The 22,868-nt window shown below is 36.1% G+C and overlaps 1 protein-coding gene across 9 annotated transcripts in view; it reads right to left on the reverse strand.

The window, feature by feature from the left end:
- Nucleotides 1–22,868, reverse strand: part of PLEKHA7 (pleckstrin homology domain containing A7) — a 172,928-nt gene that overhangs the window by 14,818 nt on the left and 135,242 nt on the right. For 8 of the 9 annotated variants that reach the window (XM_075502239.1, XM_075502238.1, XM_075502236.1 and 5 more), the window contains 11 exons: nucleotides 21,484–22,003; nucleotides 19,338–19,424; nucleotides 16,959–17,012; nucleotides 10,389–10,457; nucleotides 10,135–10,215; nucleotides 8,657–8,806; nucleotides 6,747–6,848; nucleotides 3,133–3,241; nucleotides 1,802–2,040; nucleotides 1,196–1,384; nucleotides 224–341 (listed from right to left, as the gene is read on the reverse strand). In XM_075502239.1, coding sequence (XP_075358354.1) covers nucleotides 224–341; nucleotides 1,196–1,384; nucleotides 1,802–2,040; nucleotides 3,133–3,241; nucleotides 6,747–6,848; nucleotides 8,657–8,806; nucleotides 10,135–10,215; nucleotides 10,389–10,457; nucleotides 16,959–17,012; nucleotides 19,338–19,424; nucleotides 21,484–22,003 — 1,718 coding nt within the window. The remainder of the gene's footprint in view (nucleotides 1–223; nucleotides 342–1,195; nucleotides 1,385–1,801; nucleotides 2,041–3,132; nucleotides 3,242–6,746; nucleotides 6,849–8,656; nucleotides 8,807–10,134; nucleotides 10,216–10,388; nucleotides 10,458–16,958; nucleotides 17,013–19,337; nucleotides 19,425–21,483; nucleotides 22,004–22,868) is intronic. The other variant, XM_075502237.1, reaches the window with a different exon arrangement.

Genomic DNA, 22,868 nt, shown 5'->3' on the forward strand with positions numbered 1-22,868 from the left:
TATGGTTTTTTTTTAAGCACTATATATTAAGTTGCTTTGCAAAAGTCTGGTTGTCTGTAACAGCACCATGAAAATGCACAAAATCTCTAGACTTTCACAGCATTGTATAGTTAATCTAAAAATAATGATCTGATGATAAAGACCATCTCCAGAAAATCCTAGGAGAGAAAAGCTCCTATACAGACAGTACTGTTAAAAACAACTACATAAATTCCTGGCTTACCACGGGTAGGTAATGTCTGGTATCCACTGTCAGAGCTTATTAAACCACTGGAAGGTTGGCTGAGGTCACCACCTATTGTTGCTAGTTCTGGTTCACTCATGTATGAACGCAGTTCCACCTATATGGAAAAATACGCATCAGCTCAAAGGAAATCAGAGGCAGCAAGTCTTAATAATCTTAAAACAAATCCTAAACCTTTGTTTCTGGATTACTAAATCTGTCTCTGCCATTATTATATGGCATAGATCTCTCCCTGCCATTATCTCTCTCTCCTTATTACAAGACCTACAGTCAATATCTTTTATTATAGGTTGTCCTGGTGTCGGCTGGGATAGGGTTAATTTTCTTCCTAGTAGCTGGTATAGTGCTGTGTTTTGGATTTAGTATGAGAATAATGTGATAACGCGCTGATGTTTTAGTTGTTGCTAAGTAATGTTTACACTAGTTGAGGACTTTGCAGCTTCCCATGCTCTGCCGGGTACACAAGAAGCTGGGAGGGGGCACAGCCAGGACAGCTGACCCCAACTGGCCAAAGGGCTATTCCATACCATATGACATCATGGTCTGTATATAAACTGGGGGGAGTTGGCTGTGGGGCAGTGATTGCTGCTCGGGGACTGGCTGGGCATCGGTCAGCGGGTGGTGAGCGGTGGCATCACTTGTTTTCTTTTGTTTTTCCCTGGGTTTTGTTCCTCTCTCTCTCTCATTATTTTCCTTTGCATTACAATTTAATAATAATAATAATAACAACAATAATAATAGTAATTTATTATTATATTTCGATTATTAAACTGTTCTTATCTCAACCCACGAGTTTTCTTACTTTTGCTCTTCTGATTCTCTCCCCCATCCCCCTGGGGCGGGGAAAGGGTGAATGAGTGGCTGTGTGGTGCTTAGTTGCCGACTGAAGCTAAACACGACATAGGTTCACATATCTTTAAAGTGCAGGTGTATAGGTGTAGGAGTTCTCACCCTATAATCTCCATTAACATACTGTCCGTGTTCTCTGTCTCTCTTTCTTTCATCTGACTGACGTTTCAGGCCCCGCACTGATGTGTGTCTGATGACAGTGGCTTCTCTCGGGAGAGGTGGAACAGCTGGTGGCTGATCGTCAGGACTGTACAACTGAGGGAGAGGAGGTCTGGGCGGTGCTTCATCTTCCTGGTAACACGAAAGCACAGGTATTTGGCAAACAATCTGGCATAAACTGCCTGAAAGTTCATTACATATATGAGTTATTTGTGACTGCTTTAGCATGCTCTCCTCTGTCCACACCAGGAGCTTGAGGCTTTAAAAACCAAAGACCCAAGAAAGCAAACAACTAATCAACCACAAAGCATTACCAAGGAACGTGCATTGGCATGTTCTAAAACAGTATATGGCTACTGTACATAAAGCTCCAGGTTATGCACTTATATTCTCCTGTAAGTGCTATTGCTCAGTTTCAATACAAACACCTTAAGTGTCTCCCTGTTGTGCCTCCACACAGTGTGCACTTTCTAACCATGAAACTTTCACTGTTGCTGCCAGAAGTAAATGGAAACATTGGTGAATGAATCTCACAAGAGCAGTACTTACAACCTTTGGCTTTAGCTTAATTGGTGACTGAAGAGGCGGCTCGATTTTTTTCAGCTGCTGTGCTTGGTGCTGCATTCTGGCCTGGAAATAAGGCTGTGGATACAGCCTAACCTCCAGAGAGGATTTAACAGGACTGGGTGGAGGGCTTTGCGGGACTGAAAGTTTGCTCTCCACAGTTGCGAGGGAAGCTGGTAAGGAAGGCACTGAAGACTGAGAAAATGAAGGCACTATTTTTCTCTCTAGGGGAGAAATATGCAAATATGTTAGGTGTTGTTTCTTATCAATAATGTTCATAAGAATAGCAATTAATATCCTTAGACTTCATAAACCAGCCCTAATACTCTGCACATTGCTTTGAACACAAACGGCGGGTTTCTTGGAGATAAAAATGTTTGATTGTTATATTATAGCAGGGGTGGAAAACATTTTCTTGATGAGGATCAAGCAAGCCTTTCAGGCCAAAATTAGAAACACACACTTTAATATCATCCAGTAAAATTCCTTGGAGAGGGTAGTGGGAGGGAAGGAAGAAAAAGCCCGAGAATCATACGAAATCAGTTCATAGGCTGTATCTGGCCCTGTGCCACAGACTCCTTAAGACGCCTATAAATCTAGAGAAGGCTAAGCACTCATAGCCATACCTTAAATAAAATAAGATCTCACCATCTCAGAACTATTTTATCTCTGTATGTAAAAGGTAAGCAAAGATACTTTAAATATAAAGTGAATTTACAGCAGGCGTTAACAGTCTCTTGCTGTCGCAATGTGTTAGGTCTTTTCTTTGAAACATAATAAAGCAATTGAAATGCAGACCACACACACTTTCCCTTCCTCTTTTCCATAGCTGATGATGTTGCTCTGCCCACCAAACACCTGCCTGAAGAGGGAGGGGGAAGGCAACTGCAGCAAGGGTAGTTGGGCAGCATTCAATAATATACTTATAACATAATATAAAATAAAAAGCAGAGAAGAACACAGAGAGGAGCTCCTGGACAGAACGCAGAATAGATACTATGCTGGTATGAGCCTGGAATGTGACAGAAACTTTCTGCAACTTGAAGAACTTAGCCCATTATTATTATTATTATTGTTCCCTTTTTTATGGCTTGTTACATTTCAGTGCCATCACTATGTGAAAACAAACAACAAAACCCCTTTCTGCCACCTCAACCAAAGAAATGCCAAGTTAATATGCTCAGAGTTCTCTGATGCAACCAATAGCAGAATTAACTGGATTTTCTGCAGTAGAACAAACTTCTAGACTATTTGCACAGACTCAAAGATTGAGCTGCCTTTGTGTATTTTTTATGTTTTAATTATGTTCTCCTTACCTGGATTCTTGATAGAGTCTACTATGGTTTTGTAGTTTGTTTTATTTGCACTCAAGCCAGCTGTAACATCTTCAATTCTCCACAAATCTTTTTGTATTTGTGTTTTCTCCTGATGTTTGCAGTAAAAAAAAGAAAAATCAATTATATCTCATTTTTAATTTATTATGGGCTTATCCTTCTTTTGATACCAAAACCAAACTAATGTTTCAGAACTTACATGAAAACTTAGGAGTCTAGAAATGAGTTAAATAATTATTTTAAAATTAAAAAAACCAACCAACCAAACAAACAAAAAACCCCAAAAAACCACCAACACAAGCCAACATATCTTGCCCATAAAATTTATTAGAGCATTTTCTGAGTCTTGGAAGATTTCCTATAGAAGACTGCGAGAAAGAGACACCTCTACATTTTTCTCTACAATATTATACACGCTACAAAAACCTCATTTAATATTCTACATAAAATGAGCTTACAGAACCTTTTCATTTGAACTTTGTTCTTAAATCCTATACTAACACACTTAAGACTGCTAAGGCAGCCTTATGAAACTCATCTTAATACATTTAGGGGAAATGTCCAACATTAAAAAAGCAAAAAATTAGTATAGCCTCCCTGAATACTTCTGTGAACTTCCTAATGGCTTTTAATGGATGAAATATAAAACCAAAACTGACTCAGAAGGGCTGACAGATTTAATTTCTGCTTATACTTGGTATTGTTAGGCCTACTGGACATGATGTATTATAGGTTGAAACAATATATTGGTGCTGTTCCAGGATTTGGTCTCATCTTGCATCCTATTTGCTTTATCGAGGCTTTCCAGGAGGAAAAAAAGGGAATCTTTGCATATAGTCTGGACTCCACCTTTGCATCTTGCAGCCAGAGGCCTTGGCTACTGAAGCCACCACTTCCGTCAGATGTTCATTGCAATCATCATAAATAGCTATTCTCATCTACTTAAGCAGAAGGCAGTGAAACACCATAGTTAAGAATTGCTTAGAAGCTGCTCAAGAACTCTAGAAATCCATCACTTGCCATGAGCTGCAAAATAACCACTAATTAATCCTATAAGCCTGAAAGAGAAAAACTTTAGTAAAAGCTCTTACACCTCATAGAGCTAAGGAAGGCATATAAATTGCTTTCCACTTTCTGTCTTAGATCAGAAAATATGTTCAGCCAGGTTATAGATCAGCAAACAGGGTGCCAAGAATGCAAACGTTTAAATGATGGAGAATGTTATTTGCCTGTAGTAAACTCATTTGATAGATGGGACATATCTTCAAAGATTGTCAGGATGCAAACTATAAATTTGCACGATTCATTTCATTTTTCTGACATTAATCATACTGCAAGGAACCAAATGATGGATTTACAATAATCAAGCCTCAGAACTGGTTAAAAAAACCCCACAGGTACAAAAAAATCCTGCTTCTGAAACCACTCAGAAAACGTTCGATCAGTCATGTACATAAAGCCAGGAGATCTTTTAATATTATTTCTTCCCATTACTTAAATATTGATGTGAAGAGAATATTTTAGATCAAAAATGGACTAGATCTAAAAGATAAAGATGAATTTATTTTTAAATTATGAAAGCCAAGATTGCTGTTCACGAAAGGGTATAAATATACTTTATGGGCAAGCATGAAAAGGTAACTTGGAGAGATAAATCAATTTCTCTAATTTCCTTCACACAGAAACATAGTTTAGAATGATTTATAAAACCAGAGGAGAAACACTTACCAACTAAAAAGTTATCACTGACAAAATACCACATCTCAGTTAATTTCAGCATGCCCAGATCCCCCCAACCCACAAGCAAAAGACAATGAAGCTACACTCTTGAAAGCAAGATTTACTCTGACCGAGCTGCTTGAAACATTTAGTTTTTAACCTCTTAATTAATGCTATATAGCAACAACATTAGCTGTTTCCTACAGTAACTTGAGCCTGCAAATGTATTGAATTTTTAATAATATTCCATAAAGACTGCATTTTTTTAAATACAGTGTGCATTAATTTAGTGCTATTGGAAAATACTAGATTAACAATCTTGAGTCTACATACCCTTAGGCAGAAATCAAAAAAACTCTAACTATTATGGGTACTTCAAGTGAGACTTCTTTGAAGGAATATAGTTTTAAGAACATTCAACGCTTCCTGAAAAAATCAGCTCCCCTTAGTATCTCCAAAATAGGTATTCAGAAACATTTTTTAAAATCTTAGCCAAAGACAAACATATCTATGCATATATATACACACATATATATGTAAGTATACACACACAAAACACATAACGTGCGTATGTTTGTGTGTGTGCATGTGTATTTTTTATAATTATGCATGTATGTGATATGAGATTATAATAAAACTGAGTTAACATTTTTTTTCTGTGCAAACCGCATTCCCTTCTCTATGTATTGCTAAATCACATGCCACGCATCCAGTATTTTAAGCATGCTCAATGCACAACGGGAAATTGTTTGTTAAAGTACTTTAACAAAGTATATTTTGTTTAAACCTGTTATTTCCCTTTGTTAAACAAAATAATTTCATACAGGGACAATTTTATTCTAAAATACCCCTGGGATTTTTTGGAGGGATGTATTCTACAGCTGAGCTCAATTACATAATATTCTGGCTCTAGAAACTGGCTCCCCCATCCCCCAAAATCAAAAGTAAATGAAAATGGACTTTGAAGGCTGATGCAATCTAAAAAAGTTTTACAACTCTTGCTTTGATACAAAACATTTATCTATTAATAGTGAAAATAAATAGCCTTCAATTCATATCTGACCAGATATTTGTTGCAAATAAATAAATTTAAAAATTTAACTAGTGAGCTCTTTTGGTCCAGGATATTTGGAAAAGTAGGTTAAGATTTGAGCAAAATGTATACATTAGCTTTGTTCCTTGTGTTTTGTCTTTTATTTAAAACTGTTCTGCTTAAACACAGGAAAAAAAATCCGGACTGTATTCCTTGCTCTAAGAATAAAATCACCAGTTGTAAGCAGGTATGTAGAAATAATCTGGTATGCCACATCCAGTTCAGCAAACAGAATAACTTAGCTTCAAAAAAAGCTTCTTTGTAAGATTCAAAACTGAATAATGGATTTAAAACTGAGGTGCCTTTCAATTACCAATGGCTGTTAAACACTTACTCCACTTCACAAAACAATCTGCAGAGATAAATCTTCCATAAATAGAAGAACATGACAAAGAACAAGTAATGACAATAACAAGTTAGTGACTGATGTTCTTAAAAATGGATAAAGCAGCCAACAATGTCAGATCAAATAAATAGAAGACTAAGATGTCCTGCATAGTCTTATAAATTAAATACGTTATCAATGTCAAGATGTCAGCATGTAATAAAAACATAATGAAATAATGACAAATTTGCACAGACAACTTATGAGAAACTATTACACATGCTGCAAGATAGCTAGTTACTGCACAGCTATGCTGTTACAATGTCTGAACTTTGCGAACTAAGCTATGACAGCTGAATACAGTGCAAAAATTGCAGAGAATTTCTCTTAGGAGATGATAGCTTTCAAGTTCAGACAAAATAATCTCATAAGTAAACCAGTGTCTGGAAATGGACTCACCTGAGATAGCAATGAACTATTCATCTGTTCCTGTAAGGCTATTTTCAGCTGGCTCACATCCTTTTCTAATTTCAAATATTCACTCCAGGCATTTTCCATTTCCTATTAACAGAGGGAATACTCTAATACAATGTTACGATAAACTTTGAAATCACTCTATCCATTCTCTAATTGAGCACCAAAGTGTTTTTAAGATAGTGTTGTTCTATTATAAAAAGCAATCCATTTTGCAGTCTACATTTTTGCTTAGAGTTGATGATAAACTTCAAAATGCTTTATAGCTTGCAAGATCAAGTCAAGAATCCCTAGTTAAAAAATTCTGGCCAGCTTCCCCACACAAAACCATTTCTTAAGCAGAAAATTGGCATTTAATAGAATCTGAACTATGACTAATACACTATGAAGGAATCAAGTCTATTCCACTTCCATTTCCTTTTACCTTACTCCTCTATCTAAAACAAGTTTATAATTAAAATCCAAACAGTCACCTAAACCAGAACTCATGTTTTGAAACACAGAACAGGTTATTCTTTAAATGTCCTACAGACTGTGTTGTAATGTCATTAGAAGTGAATAAACAAGCAGACACCTGGAAAATAAGGCTATCCAATCACCCTTACTTAGATTATTTCTAGCATTCATGGCAGCATAGTTTGCCTTCTGACACAGAACTGAGAAAAATCAAGTGTCTGGAGCATTTTTATGTAAGAAATGATGAAGTAGGCTTTTTCTTTGAAGTCTACAAAAGAGATCACTTTGGAGTTGAGCGGAAGAAATAGTGGAGGTTTATGAAACCATGAGTGGCACGGAGAGAGTGGATAACAACTGACCACTCCCCATCTTTTCTCATACAAGAACAAGGGTCTATCACATGAAACATGTACAAGTCAGGCTCAAAACAAATAAAAGAAAGTGGCTGTCCACACAGTGGGGAACAGATCTGTGCAATACCTTGCCAAATGATGTTCTGGATGCAAAAGGTTCACAGAATTTAATGTACAGGTTCTTGGAAATGAGATGTACTGAGGATTACTAAACAGACAAAAAAAAAAAAACCAACCTCAGGAATTCCCTGAGCAGAAAATAGTTAGAAGCTGGATTGGTTATGACAGGAAATACTACCCACCTCTCCTATCCTTACTCTTCCCTAAGCATCTGCTTATGCCCACTGCTGAAGCCAGAACTCTGAGCTAAAAGGAGCCTTGGACTGGACCAGCACAGCCATTCTTACAACTACTTGCTATTTATGCCCCTGATTCAATTTTAAATGCCGTCTGTGAAAGTCATACATTTTCTACAGGCACAAAACACTGCATATGCACATTTAAATAATACTTGCATTTTAATGATCAGATCTTATGATAGGAAAGGTGTTCAATTCTAGAAACAATCTTATGAAGAGCTGGTCCCACATTCATTAAGAGGCAGGAATAATATAATGAGTAGACAACACACAGGTTTAATATACTCTCTTTTATGGCCAATTCTTAGAAATACTTTTATTAACAAAAATGCAACATGAAATTGCATTTGAATTTTATTAAGTCATAATGTCAACAGTTAATTTTGACCAAAATATCAACAGATTTTCCCAATGCCTTTTCCCCTGGAAAAATACCATGGAATCACATTTACATTTTCAAAGGACTAGCTGAAAGATTTGCAATTTAAGCCCCATACATAAACGAAAAAGGTATTAAAAAGTTTTTTGAGCTTGGGGGGGCGGAGAAGGGGGCATTGAAAAGGAAAGCTGGAGAGATTGTTTAAATTTTTTTGTTCTGGTTTAGTATCTTGTACCTTAACCAAATCAGTTCAGAACAGGACTTAACTCCCCTATTCAACGAACAATACAGTTTTACGCTAACTGGTATTTTAATTACAGTTTTAGTGAAACAACCAAAAACACATACTGTTGAAACTTTGGATATTTCAGCCCGAATATGTATGAGATCCTCTTGCAAAAGTCTCTGCTGATAAGAAATTTTTTCTGCATGTTGTGGTTGGTCTTTGTACTGTTCCATCTGCCTGTGTAACACCTCCAAAACAGACTCCAGCTGATCCTAACAAAGAAGATGGCAGTAAGCTTGCAACGTTTACATGGAATTTTATGGATCTACCTGTGGGAAAATAAAAGTTGTTTTCCACCTCCCCAGTCTTTCCTATAAGCCACTAGAGGTTAGGATTGGCCTCCTGTTGTGAAGACCACAATGTAAACGAAAAAGTGCAAGAGCCTTAATTAACTATTATAACCAAAATTATCTGATAGTTTCCATTAAATCTTTCCATTAAGTAGCCAAACTGGAAAACACAAAGCAGTGAGAGGGGAATTTTTCTGTTTACAGTCTGTACAAAACTGTAATTTACAGTTTCAGAAAAATTCCCACTAAGCAGTATAGAACTATGACAGCCCTACCACAGCACAGCATTAGCTGTTTATTTAAGGATAGGTTCTCATTCACTGCTATAGTTGAATTAGCCATGTGAGGGATTAAAATATTGTCTGAAACACTACGCAGGCCCGATTCATTCAGTCAGGAGTAAATAACACTGAATCATTTTTGCATAATAGCTCTTCTGAAGGATCTACAGGGACAGTACTTCCATTTTAGAATAGATTTTTTTCTGAACCACCTCGATTTATTGACAGCTATAGCTCATAGGCAGTGAAGCAGATAAAGATACATACAGGCAAGGAAAGACAAGGAAAGGCAAACCATTTTGTCATTGTCTACTATTTGAACTCTGACTTGAACAGGCACAGAGGAAAGGAGGTGGGTTCCAACTACAAACTTGTCACAGAAGATATTCCAGCATTTCACTCATAACCCTCAGAACTAAGTTCACAGTACTATATATAAACCACCATAGGTTTCCAAAATTACTACAAATTCGAATCTCACTCACTTCTCTCACTTAAAAAAAAAAAAAAACCCCAACAAAACCAAAAACCAGCAAAAAACCCAAACCACCACACAAGTTACAGTGAGAGCTCAATATGGTAGCACACTGCTATTTATGCAAACAATGTTTGTGCAGGTGGGAAGAACTGCAAATGAAACATGACTCCACCTCACACCATATACATATTAAGACACAAAGCAAAACTACACAGAAAAGTGTATGCACTCCAATTTGTAATAAATGCCAAAAAATTAAATGTATGTGGTTTTAAAACATTCATTTTCAAAAACATGTTTTCTAAAAGTGCATACTCATCCTAATGTAAAAAACAATTATTTTCTTTATATAACTTTATACATATGTCCAAAGAAAACTACTACAATGCAAGCAGCATCCTGTAATTTGACTTTTTGTTTGTAATTCCATATTTTATGATTAGATGAAAGTTGTTAATTTTAGTTTATAAAACCCTTTTTAATCTACTTACTTTATTTTCCTTAAGGGCTCTTATCTTGTCCTCCAAGTCCTGCAGAATTCTGTCTTGCTCACAGAAAATGCTTAGCTTGACCTGAAAAATGAAATCATGTAAGTGTATAATGTTAGATTTTAAAAACCAAGCAGAAAAGTCTCCGCTAGCCATATTTTACCCCAAAGAGCATAGTAATGTGAACACATAACAGTACAACATAAAGAGCCAAAACAATGCAAGAGGGAGGTTCTGAAGTGGTATTTGATACTTACATCAATATCACTTTCTGCAATCTTGACAGGTTTTGTACTTCGTTCTTTTAACGTGTCACGCCCTGTCACCTAAGAGGAATAGGTTTTAAAGATCTGAAAAATTTGTTGCAAACTAAAACCTAATTATGCTTCAGCAATGAAAAGTTTTGTTAAATATTCAGTTATTAACAAAGATGAATACAATTTTGGATACAAATATTTTCAAATATGGCTTTAGTTTTTAAAAAAATGTTATCAGAAAGGATTACTAGTTATATTAGGCTACTTAATAACGCTTACAGTAGCTTAAAATTCTGTACAAAACAGCATAATCCTACTTGTTTATGGTTACAAAGGTCCTGTTCCTGTAAAACCAAATAGTTTTAACAGTTCGGCTTTAATAGCTTTCTTGAAGACAAAGGACTTCAATAGTTCCTTTAAATGCATGGTTGCAAGAATAACAGCATTAATTAATGACGAAAAATACAACTTTTTGGCAACTATTTCATTCTACAAAGGGTAGTCTCTTCCATAGTGCAGGGTGCATTTTTTTAAAAACAGACTGCTATAGAAGTGCTATAGTGGAATTAAATGTAATTAATCTACTTTGACATGTTTATAGTATGACAAGTCTCTCATTCCATAAATCACTCGCTTCATATTCAATTTCTGGCGAGAAGATTATTTTCCCACATAATGCAGTTTTTAAATCAGTACAGAAACTATACTATATTATACTTCCAACCTCCACAGCAATCTTAAAATGAAGGCATGTCTATCTCTGTAGAAAAGTTTATTATTTCCACTGTCTACATGGGACCCTTTTTGTGAATAAATGAAGTTAAGAGAATGGCAATATAATACAGCTCATTAATCATACAGTTTTTAAAAGCCTTAAAATCTAATGACAATATTACTAGATTAGAACACTTCTAAAGATTCATTAAAGCAAATACTATCTTACCAAAGAAACACCTGGTGTTTAGAAGTACACCACTCATATACAGTATATTTCTATTTATATACAGGCAAGAGCTTATGAAGAAAAGTTCACCTAAATATTGTCTTTAATAATATAAGAGCAGAAGTTGGCTTTTTTGGTGGGGTAGAAGGGATAGTTTGCTTTTTTACCGACTGACTGGCAATCTCCAGACTTGAAGCTACATAGTTTACTTATTAACCTAACAGGCACCTACAGGATCATGTTAGCTTTCTTAAAGTAATTAAATTTTACTGTAAGTGTAGATAAATCTTTGATACAACCTCAGTTTCTCATTTAACATGTTAGGTGAAGTCAGTCATCTACACATAGTATTTTCAAATAACAAAGTATGTTTAAGACAGAAGAGTATGGTTATCATTTATGTTTACTGTCTTCTCTTCTCCAGTGGCAGACTCCATTCAAAGACTTATCACATGTTTTCATGTGGTGAAATGTTACTTCCCCACCACTAAAATCAAAAGCATTTACTGCATCTCAAAACTTTCATTTTTTTGATATTTTCATTTTCAACAATGATGTGTTTATGTAAGAAAAATCCTTTCTTTCAAAAGTATTAATGGAATTATTTAAATGCTAAATCCTATGTACAGCAGTAACAAATAATTAAATATAAGCATAAATACTAGCATGTCAAAGTAATAATTTTGCATATTTAATTACCTGCAAACTAAGAGAATGCAATAGCCTTTTTCAAAGCAATGGAATTAACATAAAAACCAGAGCCTACAGATTTTGGGGATATTTTAAATTACATAATCAGAATTGTAAAGAATTTGTTAATTATCAAGCAGTGAACATGAGAACATAAAGAAGATTCAGCATGCTTTCACATTTTCAAAATTACACACAGGAGTCACTACTTGACACAATCATTTTCAAAACATGATAAAATGAAACCAAACACTGAGGTCAGCCATAATTTCGCACACAGACTCCAAAAGGGGGAAAAAAAAAAAAAAGAAAAAAGAAAATCTTACAGAAAGCTTTACTGTTTACCGTAAGACACCTGTAAAAGCCCGAATATGTAAACATTGACTGCTATTTTAAAAAGCAATGGGATGAGCACATTTCAGATGCAAGCAGTCTTACATGTATACTGGATAGTAACCCTTGTGCTGAGTTCTTTAGCACTTTGTATATCATGTTGATCAGAGGTCCATTATTTTCTATCTGTTTCAAACAAAAGTTTAGTAATAGCTTGTTATAGATGTAAAAATTAAAGACCCCAAACTTTACAACTCAAAACTCCATGAGCAGCAATCACATGCTCTTATGTCACATTGATGCTTGAGGTTTATAGTCTATATAATCTGCCATTACAGAAGCTACAACGGGATATCTACCTATCTTGTTATATTGTGGGTAGATTGTTCATCCAACCATAAGACTTTTTTACTTTTGCAAAACACACATACAAACACACAACACAAACCAGGATTTGCTCAGACTTCCCCAGTTGCAGTTTCAAGAGTGTTGGGAATTACAGCGAGATATTTTGTCATGTAATATGTAGTAACACTTGCACCAAGAGCTCTGTATTGATAATTTGAGCAACCTAGTTAAAACCTCAGTGAAAAAAGTTATTTCAATCTCACTTACCCTTCCTCCCACAACAAATACCTGCCATGCACTTTTTCCTTCATCATCTATGTGACACAAGATTGCACTAGCAACCTCTTTCAACTGCAGCAGAAACCAAACAGCTTCAGATATTACAGTATGATTGCAGAAGAATGAAGCAGGACCACTGTTGAACCACTGAGAGGGCCCCAGATTTGCTTCAACTGGTTGCACAAATTACACTTAGTGACACAAACTTTCCTATACTTCCTCATCCGTATATTGTATAACCTGCTCGGGAATGCTTGTAAACTACTCTGAAGTGAGACTGCCCATCCATCCCTCCTGTAGCCTGCTTGAACTTGATTTCATAGTCATGAAAAGGGAAGCTTCCTTCACCACTTGTGTTTCACCTTATTTGCAAAGTCATCTTAGAAGCTTGTGCGGAAAATTGAGTTTTTCTTTCCTTTGCTCTTCCTTTCTGCTTTTCTAATACAGGGTCTATCCACTTTAGAGATAAAAACAACTGTGGAAACACAACTGTGGAAATTTGTTGGCAGAAAAGGCATGGTTATGCTATAGCATACAGTTACACCATTTCTTTCACGCTCCACATACCTCTATTTCATGAAATTTCATGAATTTCATGAAAAAAGAATACAGAGTCATTGCAACAATTCTGGGGAAAAAAAAGTTCATAATCTAAGGGCAATATTGTTAAAGGAAACCTCCACAATGCATGGCATTTGACAAGTTCAAAATTATCATAATTGCTCCTCATAGCGTGAGTAAACAGCCTTTAGAATTTTTTTTTTTTTTTTTTAATGTCAGAACTAGCTTGCATGCAAGAGAAAACTACTGAAATGGATTAATATCTCTGGAACATTTTTATTTCATTTATACTTATGTTATGACAATACACTATAATGTTGAACAATATCATCTTAGTATTAACATCAAAATTATTTCTCAGATAATATTTTTTAAACTCTTCAATAATAAAAAAATAGGCTCATATAAAAGGGTAAGAGCAAGACAGGGACAAAACATGTGAGTAATGGCAAATTACTAAATGCTGTGTAACCAGTTACTGTAATCAGTTTTAGTACTATGGCATGCATTATGCAGTTAATTGCTTAATTACTATTCCGCGTTGAAAAGTTATATTTCAAAACCTCTAGGAAGAGAGATCTTCAGAAATAATGGATTTAGTGAAAAGAAAAAAGTTTAACTGCAGTTCTAAAATCTTCAGTCTTGTTTGAAACTGTTTAATCAGAGTGGGCCTCTCTCAAAGCCCAATGAAGTCAAAAGCGAGACCTGAATTAAAAGGCTTTCTATCTAAGCCTTCAGTGTCTTAAATGACAGGTACAACGTATATTAACTGTGAATTTGCCATATTCCGCCATTACCAAATCACTATGTAATTTGCTTAGTTTCATCCAGCATTCTGTTCTTTTTTCTTCATACTGCAAAACAAAGCATCTCTTCAGTAATTTATATTTAGTGGCAAAACACAAATTTAACCAATACAAAGACACCTTCTCAAGTTTCACATGGTCTCTTTAATCTCTCAGCAACCTGACCTGAATTTTTACATTTCCACTACTGAAAGACCACTTTCTGAAAGAAGGTTATTAAGAAATGCCCATTTTGAAAAATTAGTTCAGTCGTATGGAAACACACTTGACATTTTGACTGTCAAGATTTTCAAAAGGGAACTAATGCTAACATTAACATTAACGCTGGGGGATGAAGGGATTGAGAACAGTCGTGAGGAGAAGGACTTAGGGGTACTGGTGGATGGAAAGCTGGACGTGAGCCAGCAATGTGCGCTTGCAGCCCAGAAAGCCAACCATATCCTGGGCTGCATCAAAAGAAGCGTGGCCAGCAGGTCAAGGGGGGTGATTCTGCCCCTCTACCCCGCTCTGGCAAGACCCCACCTGGAGTGCTGCCTCCAGCTCTGGAGCCCTCAGCACAGCAAAGACATGGACCTGTTGGAGTGGGTCCAGAGGGAGGGCCACAAAAATGCTCAGAGGGATGGAACACCTCTCCTATGTGGAAAGGCTGAGAGAGTTGGGGTTGTTGAGCTTGGAGGAGAGAAGGCTCCGGGGAGACCTTATTGTGGCTTTTCAATACTTACAGGGGGCTTATAAGAAAGATGAGGACAGAATTTTTAGCAGGGCCTGCTGCAATAGGACAGGGGGTAATGGTTTTAAACTGAAAGAGGGTAGATTCAGACTAGATACAAGGAAGAAATGTTTTACGAGGAGGGTGGTGAAACACTGGAACAGGTTGCCCAGAGCGGCTATAGAGGCCCCATGCCTGGAAACATTCAAGGTCAGGCTGGACGGGGCTCTGAGCAACCTGCTCTAGTTGAAGATGTCCCTGCTCACTGCAGGGGGGTTGGACTAGATGACCTTTAAAGGTCCCTTCCAACCCAAACTATTCTATGATTAAGTTTTTCACAGAAGGATCAGGAGCCCCCATATTTCTCTTCCTGGCTGCTTTCATCAGGTGCTGCGCAGGCTGCAGGAAGGCACAAGGGGAGCTCCTGGGAGACCAAATATAGTTCTTCATGTCCCAGACTGCAACAAATCAATCTGGATGGAATCCACTAAAAAGTTAAAAACCCATCCTGATACTTTGGCTAAGCACATAACATTTTCAGAGGCTTAAACTGTGGCCATTTTTAACTGTGAAAATTGTTGTGTTTTATAATCGACAAAACACTGCTTATTAAAAATTTCTCAAATTGTAGGACCTTTTAAATTGAAATTTGTCATAAAATTCAGCCGATGGCTTGGGATGCAGTTACATTTGGCACAGTCATGAACAAACCAAGAACAAGGCCTGAAGTTAAATGCGTCCAACCAATTTTAAATTCATATATTAATGATTACAACAGTTGACATATTTGATCATTTAGACTATATATACCACATATATTATGTGACAAATATTCTATCTTTATATATATAAATGACACTATACATATGTGTAATATGTATTATTAATATTTTCCATTGAAATATTTGGTTATATATTCAGCCATTAAAACATCAGATAAAATTGAAATACACATACTAATAGGTCCAATCAGCTCCTTAGTTGCACATATGCAATGCCCCATGGCATCAGTCAGAACCTACATACATGCAAACAGTAAGGATAACAAGGCGTCAAATTTCACTCCACCTTGATTTTCAGAAACACCATATGATTTATACATAGTGAGACATCCTACACACCACAGAAAGTGGTAGACCGCTTTGCTAAGCAAAATGATTATACATTTTGGTTTTTTTTTTTTTCCTTCAAAACCTGATATTAATAAGTCTAGATTTGCTTTCAAATTGCCAACTATCAGGTGTATCAGATACAGAAGCCATTTAGTTTAGACAGATGCTTTGATGCTCAATATCACATTTTTAAAAATTTTTTTAAAAAGGAAATATCACGTAACATTATTTGGGCAGATTATATCTATGGATACATGGATGAACGGGTGCATTGGAAAACTCTTAGCTGTAATAATATGAAAACGACAGGTGCTAATTAATCACCACATTTTCACACGAAAGCAAGACATTATAAATATTGCATATTAGAAAAACAAGGAAAAAGTTAGCTCAAGAAGATTTAAAGGGAAAAAACTAGATTAAAAGAACACCCTATTTTAACTTAGAGGAGTTGACTTCATATTGGTTCTAATATTACAGCAGACAAATATTTTGAATCAGTTTTTTATCTGATTTCTCTATACTTACATAATATCATTCACCTGAAGTACCAGTAACACAAGTTCTTCCTACAAACCGAAGCAATTACATTTTCTGAGCTTGCCCTTTAATTGTATAGTCACTACTATAAAGACACTCAATATTCTAAGTGCAATAGTGATGGCAAAAGACCCAGAGGTTCTATCTCTGAACAGAAAGTGATTTGAAAACCTTCAGGTACAAAAATGATACACAAAAGACTACTGGGTTAGAAAGAAATAATGGAAGCAGACTCCTATAAAATCCTACCTTTAGATCCAAATACTCCAAATCCTTTTTCAACTGGATGTAAGTGTCATCCGCCTTAAGGTAAGTACATAGGGAAAAAAAAAAATGCAATGTATTTGAAAGTTTGAAACAATTTCAAAATACTTGGATTGGTTACATCTAAGAAAATGGATGAAAGAGGAAACAAAATAACAGAGTAGGAAGTACATAAAAGAGCACATTTGTTCCACCAGCATATTGCTAATTACAGCTGAAAAATGGGCAAAATATTTCCCAAGAATATTACTACCTCATGCCCACCCTCCAAACATATAGATTTGAGTTTTCCACCTCTAATGAGGCATGTAACTACCTGAAACAATAGATTTTCAAAAGTTATTTTTTCAAGATCAATTTCTACTGACTATCCCTTCGCTGAAAAAGTTACGGTGTTGTCCTCCAGCACAATACGTCTCTTTGGGAGAAGAAGAGAAGACTTGTACCTAACTGAATGTCAAATGTAACTAGTAGCCATTATATAACAAATCATTAGAATACTTTTGATCACATTTCATACACATTTTAAGATATGAATTCCTTTGTTCAGGGAAAGTATGAAATAAGTTTTGTGAATAAAATACTGAAAAAGATCTCACTTATATGATTAGAGAATCCATTTTGTCTTAAGTAATAGCATTCAACTTGATCCTTATTTTTCATTGGCTCACCTGTAATTGCTATCATCATAATTTTATAGTTACATTTGTCTACCAACATCTTCATTACAGTTGCTTCAAGAAAAGCATGCACAGAAGTCATAACAAAGTTATTTCTCCTTTTTTCAAAAGAGGTATTTGAAATACACAACAAAATAAAGCTTAACTGTTGCAAAAGTGCTTTGTAATCAGCCAAAATGCCCCCAAATTCCTAGAATTTTATTGCTAGTTTGACAGGATTTTATATCCTGGGTACATTAAGCTTCAGAATAAAAGAAAAACAGAACTATACCTTTTCTCAAGTTTTGAGCCAATGAGAACATGTAGTTAAAAAAGAAAAGAAAAACCCTTTATGCCATAAAATCAATAGATCACACTTGCATTTCTTTAGAGGTGTTCACTTACAACTCTTGTCCAATCAGCTTGTAAGTCTGGCTGAGTACTTGACTAGAAAGTCTGCCCATTTTTTGAGAAATCGCTGTTATTATCACCCACCTTATTGCAATCATTCTGTAGGTGAGGTAAGTCGGGAAATGAAACTTTTCCAAATTAAAAAAATTCCTTTAGTTTTGGGCCAATATAAAGCCTTCACCAATTCCAAGAAGAGTCACCACATTTTATTCCCAGATGGCTCCATTTTTGAGGCTCTAATATGAACTGAAGAGCTCTATAAGTACATTTCTGTTTGATCTCACATTTACAAGTTTCATACATCAGTGCAATCAAGAGCACTGTTGATGATCCAAGATGCCCCATGAGCTTTTATGAACCAACGTTCACCTGCAGAACTGACACAGTTACAAGCTCATATGAATGTACAAACTGGCCGACGCATTTGAATTTGCAGATGACGCAGCATGTGGCACAGGGAGCCAATCCCATCATGAAAGCAGCACAAAGAAATGGTTTTGCTTTAGAATGAACTTATCTAATATTTTAACCCACATTTCTGAAGATGCAGCATTTTCAGAAATAGTATAAAAAGAAAGTATACATAACACTTCGAGATATATGCACTGGTGCCCTATAACTTAAAACACTCATCTTTTATAGCAAATACAGTAGCAAAGAAAAACCGCAAACGACCTGGGAATTGTAGAATACCAAAGAACGGGCAAGAAAGCACAGACTCAAGCATGCCACTAATGAAGCATCTGCAGAGTCACAAAATGTCATACAGCACAGATGAGCCAAGCAGCAGCTGACCTGATAGGTGGAATTAGTTGGCAAGTGCTGCAGTAATTGTGCGATTGTGTAATTTCGTATACTAGCCAACTTAGCCTGATGTCTCCTTAATCGAATGAGAAGCAATGTTAGCTCTTCAGGCTGCAGGTATTTAGACACATTGTAAAGAGGAAATTAGCAGTCTTCAGGGAGAGTAACTGTAATTACATTTTTCACCTCAGTGCCCAGAAAGCAGTTACTTGACATGATTAAGCAATTATTTCATTAACTCTGCATTTGGTCAAATAAACATAATAGAAGTTGAATCCTGTAATAACAGACAGCTCACGCCTGTTCACGTTGCAGATAACAGCAAACTTCCTACAGGTTTTACTGGCAGCTGGTTAAGATTAAGTTCTCATTCAAGTTATTTATGTTTTAACTAATAAAAATACAACTACTATGGAATGAACAGGATTTTAAAACTTAACTACAATACTATGATGACACAAAAGGAAAAGTAACTGCTCTCTCAACTTACCGACTTGCCATGCAAACTGGGTGCGCTCACAGTATGTGTCATGTAACCCATGGCAGGCATAGAGCGTCGATCAATGTGAGTTGAGCTCTGTAAGAAGCCACAGCCAGAATTGTAAGGATTGTCTCAAGTGAGAGGTATGTTTTACTTGATGGAAAATTCAGAAGATATGCCACTCTGCCACAAATTTTGTATTTGAATTCACAGCATACTTAGATCATGGTAACATTCATGGGCCAGCCAGATCCTTTGATGATTAAGTAAAACTTATGAATGAACACAAATTTATCACCTGTGAAGCTGGGCAGATCAGCAGATTCTGGCAGCACAAGATGCTTCAGCAGAACATGCAAAGTGGCTTCCAGCAAATAACAATAATATTCATGAAGTTACCCCCAGCAATGTCTCCCAGAGAAAGGCTGGCTGACTTATGCCCTCCAACAGCAGGTTGGCAGTCCGTACAGTAACAACTGTGAACGCCCTCTTTTAGCCAGGGAACACTAAGCTACTGACATGAGTGACACCTTGTGGCAATGGGTTCCATTAATACGAGGTTTTATTAAATAATCGTATTTGATCTACCCCTTTCTGCTTATAGTATGAAAACGTACTGCACATCCATTCTTTCATCTGTCTCTTAATGCCAAACTTTTATGGCTTTCTTCACGGCAGACTAAATGTCTCATGGTATATTTTTATTCCTGTCTCTGAATTTCACTGAATGCTGTTTTGTTCTGCATTTTTTCTTTTTTTTTTTTTTTCTTTTTTTTTTTTTTTTTTTTTTTAAAGTGTAACTGGATGGAATTTAATAAAGCATTCCAGGAAGGGGGGAGTATCACAGATTTCTGTAGATGCTGTGTGCTTACACATAAAAACATGAGCATTTTTCTCTAGAAACTTTTACAGAAGTTTCACAGAAAAGTTTTACAGATGAGGAAAACTGTGTTTCCCTATATTGGTAAAACCAATGTGACATAAAAAGAGTTTTATATTGAGTAAAATTTATGCAGCTACATTGCACAGGAAGGGAAAAGACTGCCGTACATTCCTTTGTAAGGGATGTAATGCTCCTTCAACTTATACATGGAGAAACCAATGTCTGGTATAATATAATCGGGAGTTAAAAAAAAATATTAATTTCTAGTGCTGCACATCACTAGACTATTTCATCCTCTGACAGAATATTATAAATCTATAAATGCTGAAAGACACCTGACAGCTACACCACATATACACTAGGAAAAAAAATCTAAACTGGATGAAGCTGGCATGCAACTTAAAGTCATGGCCCTGAACCCACGCTGGGTATCTGAATTTACAAGTCTTTTTCTTTGCAAATACTTTCCTCCATCAGAGCCCATCGTTGAGGTCAAAGAATCAGATGAATACAGAAGCTTCCACTTCCACTTATTCCAGTGTAAGAGCTACCAAGACAAGTATATTCTACATTGATTCAATCCTGATTTTCCCTAATTTCCTTAGGCAAGGAGAGCCATGTGGAGTACTAAATAGGAAAACCTCTGTCACCTCTGGATAAAAGGGTACAACAGTGCCTACAAAAACCCATACTGAAATTCTGCAAAAGGTTAAAGTTTCAGACTAACACTATTTGATTTTGGTTAGCCCAATGCTAACAACTCTGCAAAGGGCTTAAACTATCAAACACATGAAAAATTACTATGTTTTTAGCCATAACTAAAACTGAATCAGCTGTAAGACTAACTACCATAGCAAAGCATGTAGAGAAAGCAGACACAGCAAACACTGCAGACTACAAGCATAAGTAAATAATCAAGAAGGGTTCATCCTGCTGAGTCTTCTATTCTTGCCTACCTACTCTATACATTAAAATACTACAATTTGTATATTTTATACATATAAACATACGCCTTCCAGTTTTTTAATAAAAATATTCCAAACCAATGTGATATGCCACCAACTTTCCTTTCCTAATCAACAAAAATTAATACATCTGAAATGATCAGAAAGATAAAATTTTTAGGAGAAAATTATTCATTGTATTAACTTTTACAACTTGCACGATCTTTCATACACAAGGAAGGATGCAATGAAAATGACTAAATTAAATTATCAATGTACAACACCACATACAGAATATAGTTTGAAATCAGTTATACTGTATACAAACCTTTACAGCGTTATTTCGTATCTTCCTGGGTGATCCAGCAAAAGGAATGTCTACAGTCTGTCTCTCATCAGATGGTTTAACTGTAAGCCTTTCTGCAGGAGTATGTGGTCTCCTTGGGGGAAAGCTTTTTGGAGGTCCAGGTGGAGGAATATCAGACGGAGAGGGCGGAACAGATATTGATCGTGGAACATCTAATGAACTTTTTGACTTACCACGATCAATAAAGTCTGAAGAACCTACATAAAGTGGGGCAGTGGGGCTGCCATGTTTAAATTGCTGTCTCTGCTGCCACTCATATAGCTGCCAAACGGTTCCATCCTTATTTGCTTTCCTTTCCTCCTGGGACATCTTCAAGTGGCTGACACGGTCTTGTGCATATTTGTAGTCACTCGGCAAATTGCGGTTTGGTGGTGGTGGTGAGCTCCCTGAAAGCTGCCTGCTATTCTTTGGCAAAGTGTGATAGTTTTCAGGAAAAGGCGGATTGGGACCCTGACGTGTAAGAGTCTGATCAGAAGTCAGGCTGTAAAGGAGGGAGGAAAAAAAAAAAAGGGTAAATTTCAGCATACATTGATGAGTGGGAGTGACTGATAAAAATCTAATGACATTAGCATAGGAGCTACAAGACACAACATACAAGAGTCATTTTAAAAGAATTTACAGAAATATTAACCAAGTAATACTAATGAAGTCTACTCTACACAAAAACATTACACTGTATTCATGCAAAGACGCAAAGAGTATAAATACAGGCTTTCAATTCAGTGTCTAACCTAGGATAACCTACTAGAAATAAACTTAAGGGACAGCTGCATTATGTACTTAGACCAAAAAGAATTTCAAGAACATGAAGAAAGGAATTACTATGTTTAAAGAGCAAATCTGTAAATTAAAATATTTCTTTTCATCGAAAGCTTGCTCACCACTAGGTGGAGCAGTTCACGAACAACAAATGCATGCTCATTATAAAAAATTACCTTAAACTGAAAGAAAAAATCTCACCAATCATAGAATGAGTATCTCAGACAATTTTTGTTCATGTGAATGAAGCAAAAAAAAGGTAAGAAATTGCTCAAAGTCCCCAATTCTGTACGATTTACTTTCATCTGACCTAATGCTACTGGTTCTACTGGTTCCAGAAACCAACTGGTTCTACTGTTTTAAGCAACACAAGGCTTTTTGCAACAAAACTCATTGACAAACTAAAATATAAAAAGAGGCATTACATCCTGGCTTTAGTACTGCATCCATAATGCACTTAAACTGTAGAAATTAAATCTTTTAGTAGACAGAGAGTTAAGACAGAACTGGCAAAAGCTTGGACAAAGTGTAGTTAGCTCCCTCTCCTACTTTGAAGTCAAAATCTTTCCATAGCTTCATGCTTTTTC

Source organism: Mycteria americana, chromosome 5 (genome assembly GCF_035582795.1).
Source record: "Mycteria americana isolate JAX WOST 10 ecotype Jacksonville Zoo and Gardens chromosome 5, USCA_MyAme_1.0, whole genome shotgun sequence".
Lineage (NCBI taxonomy): Eukaryota > Metazoa > Chordata > Aves > Ciconiiformes > Ciconiidae > Mycteria > Mycteria americana.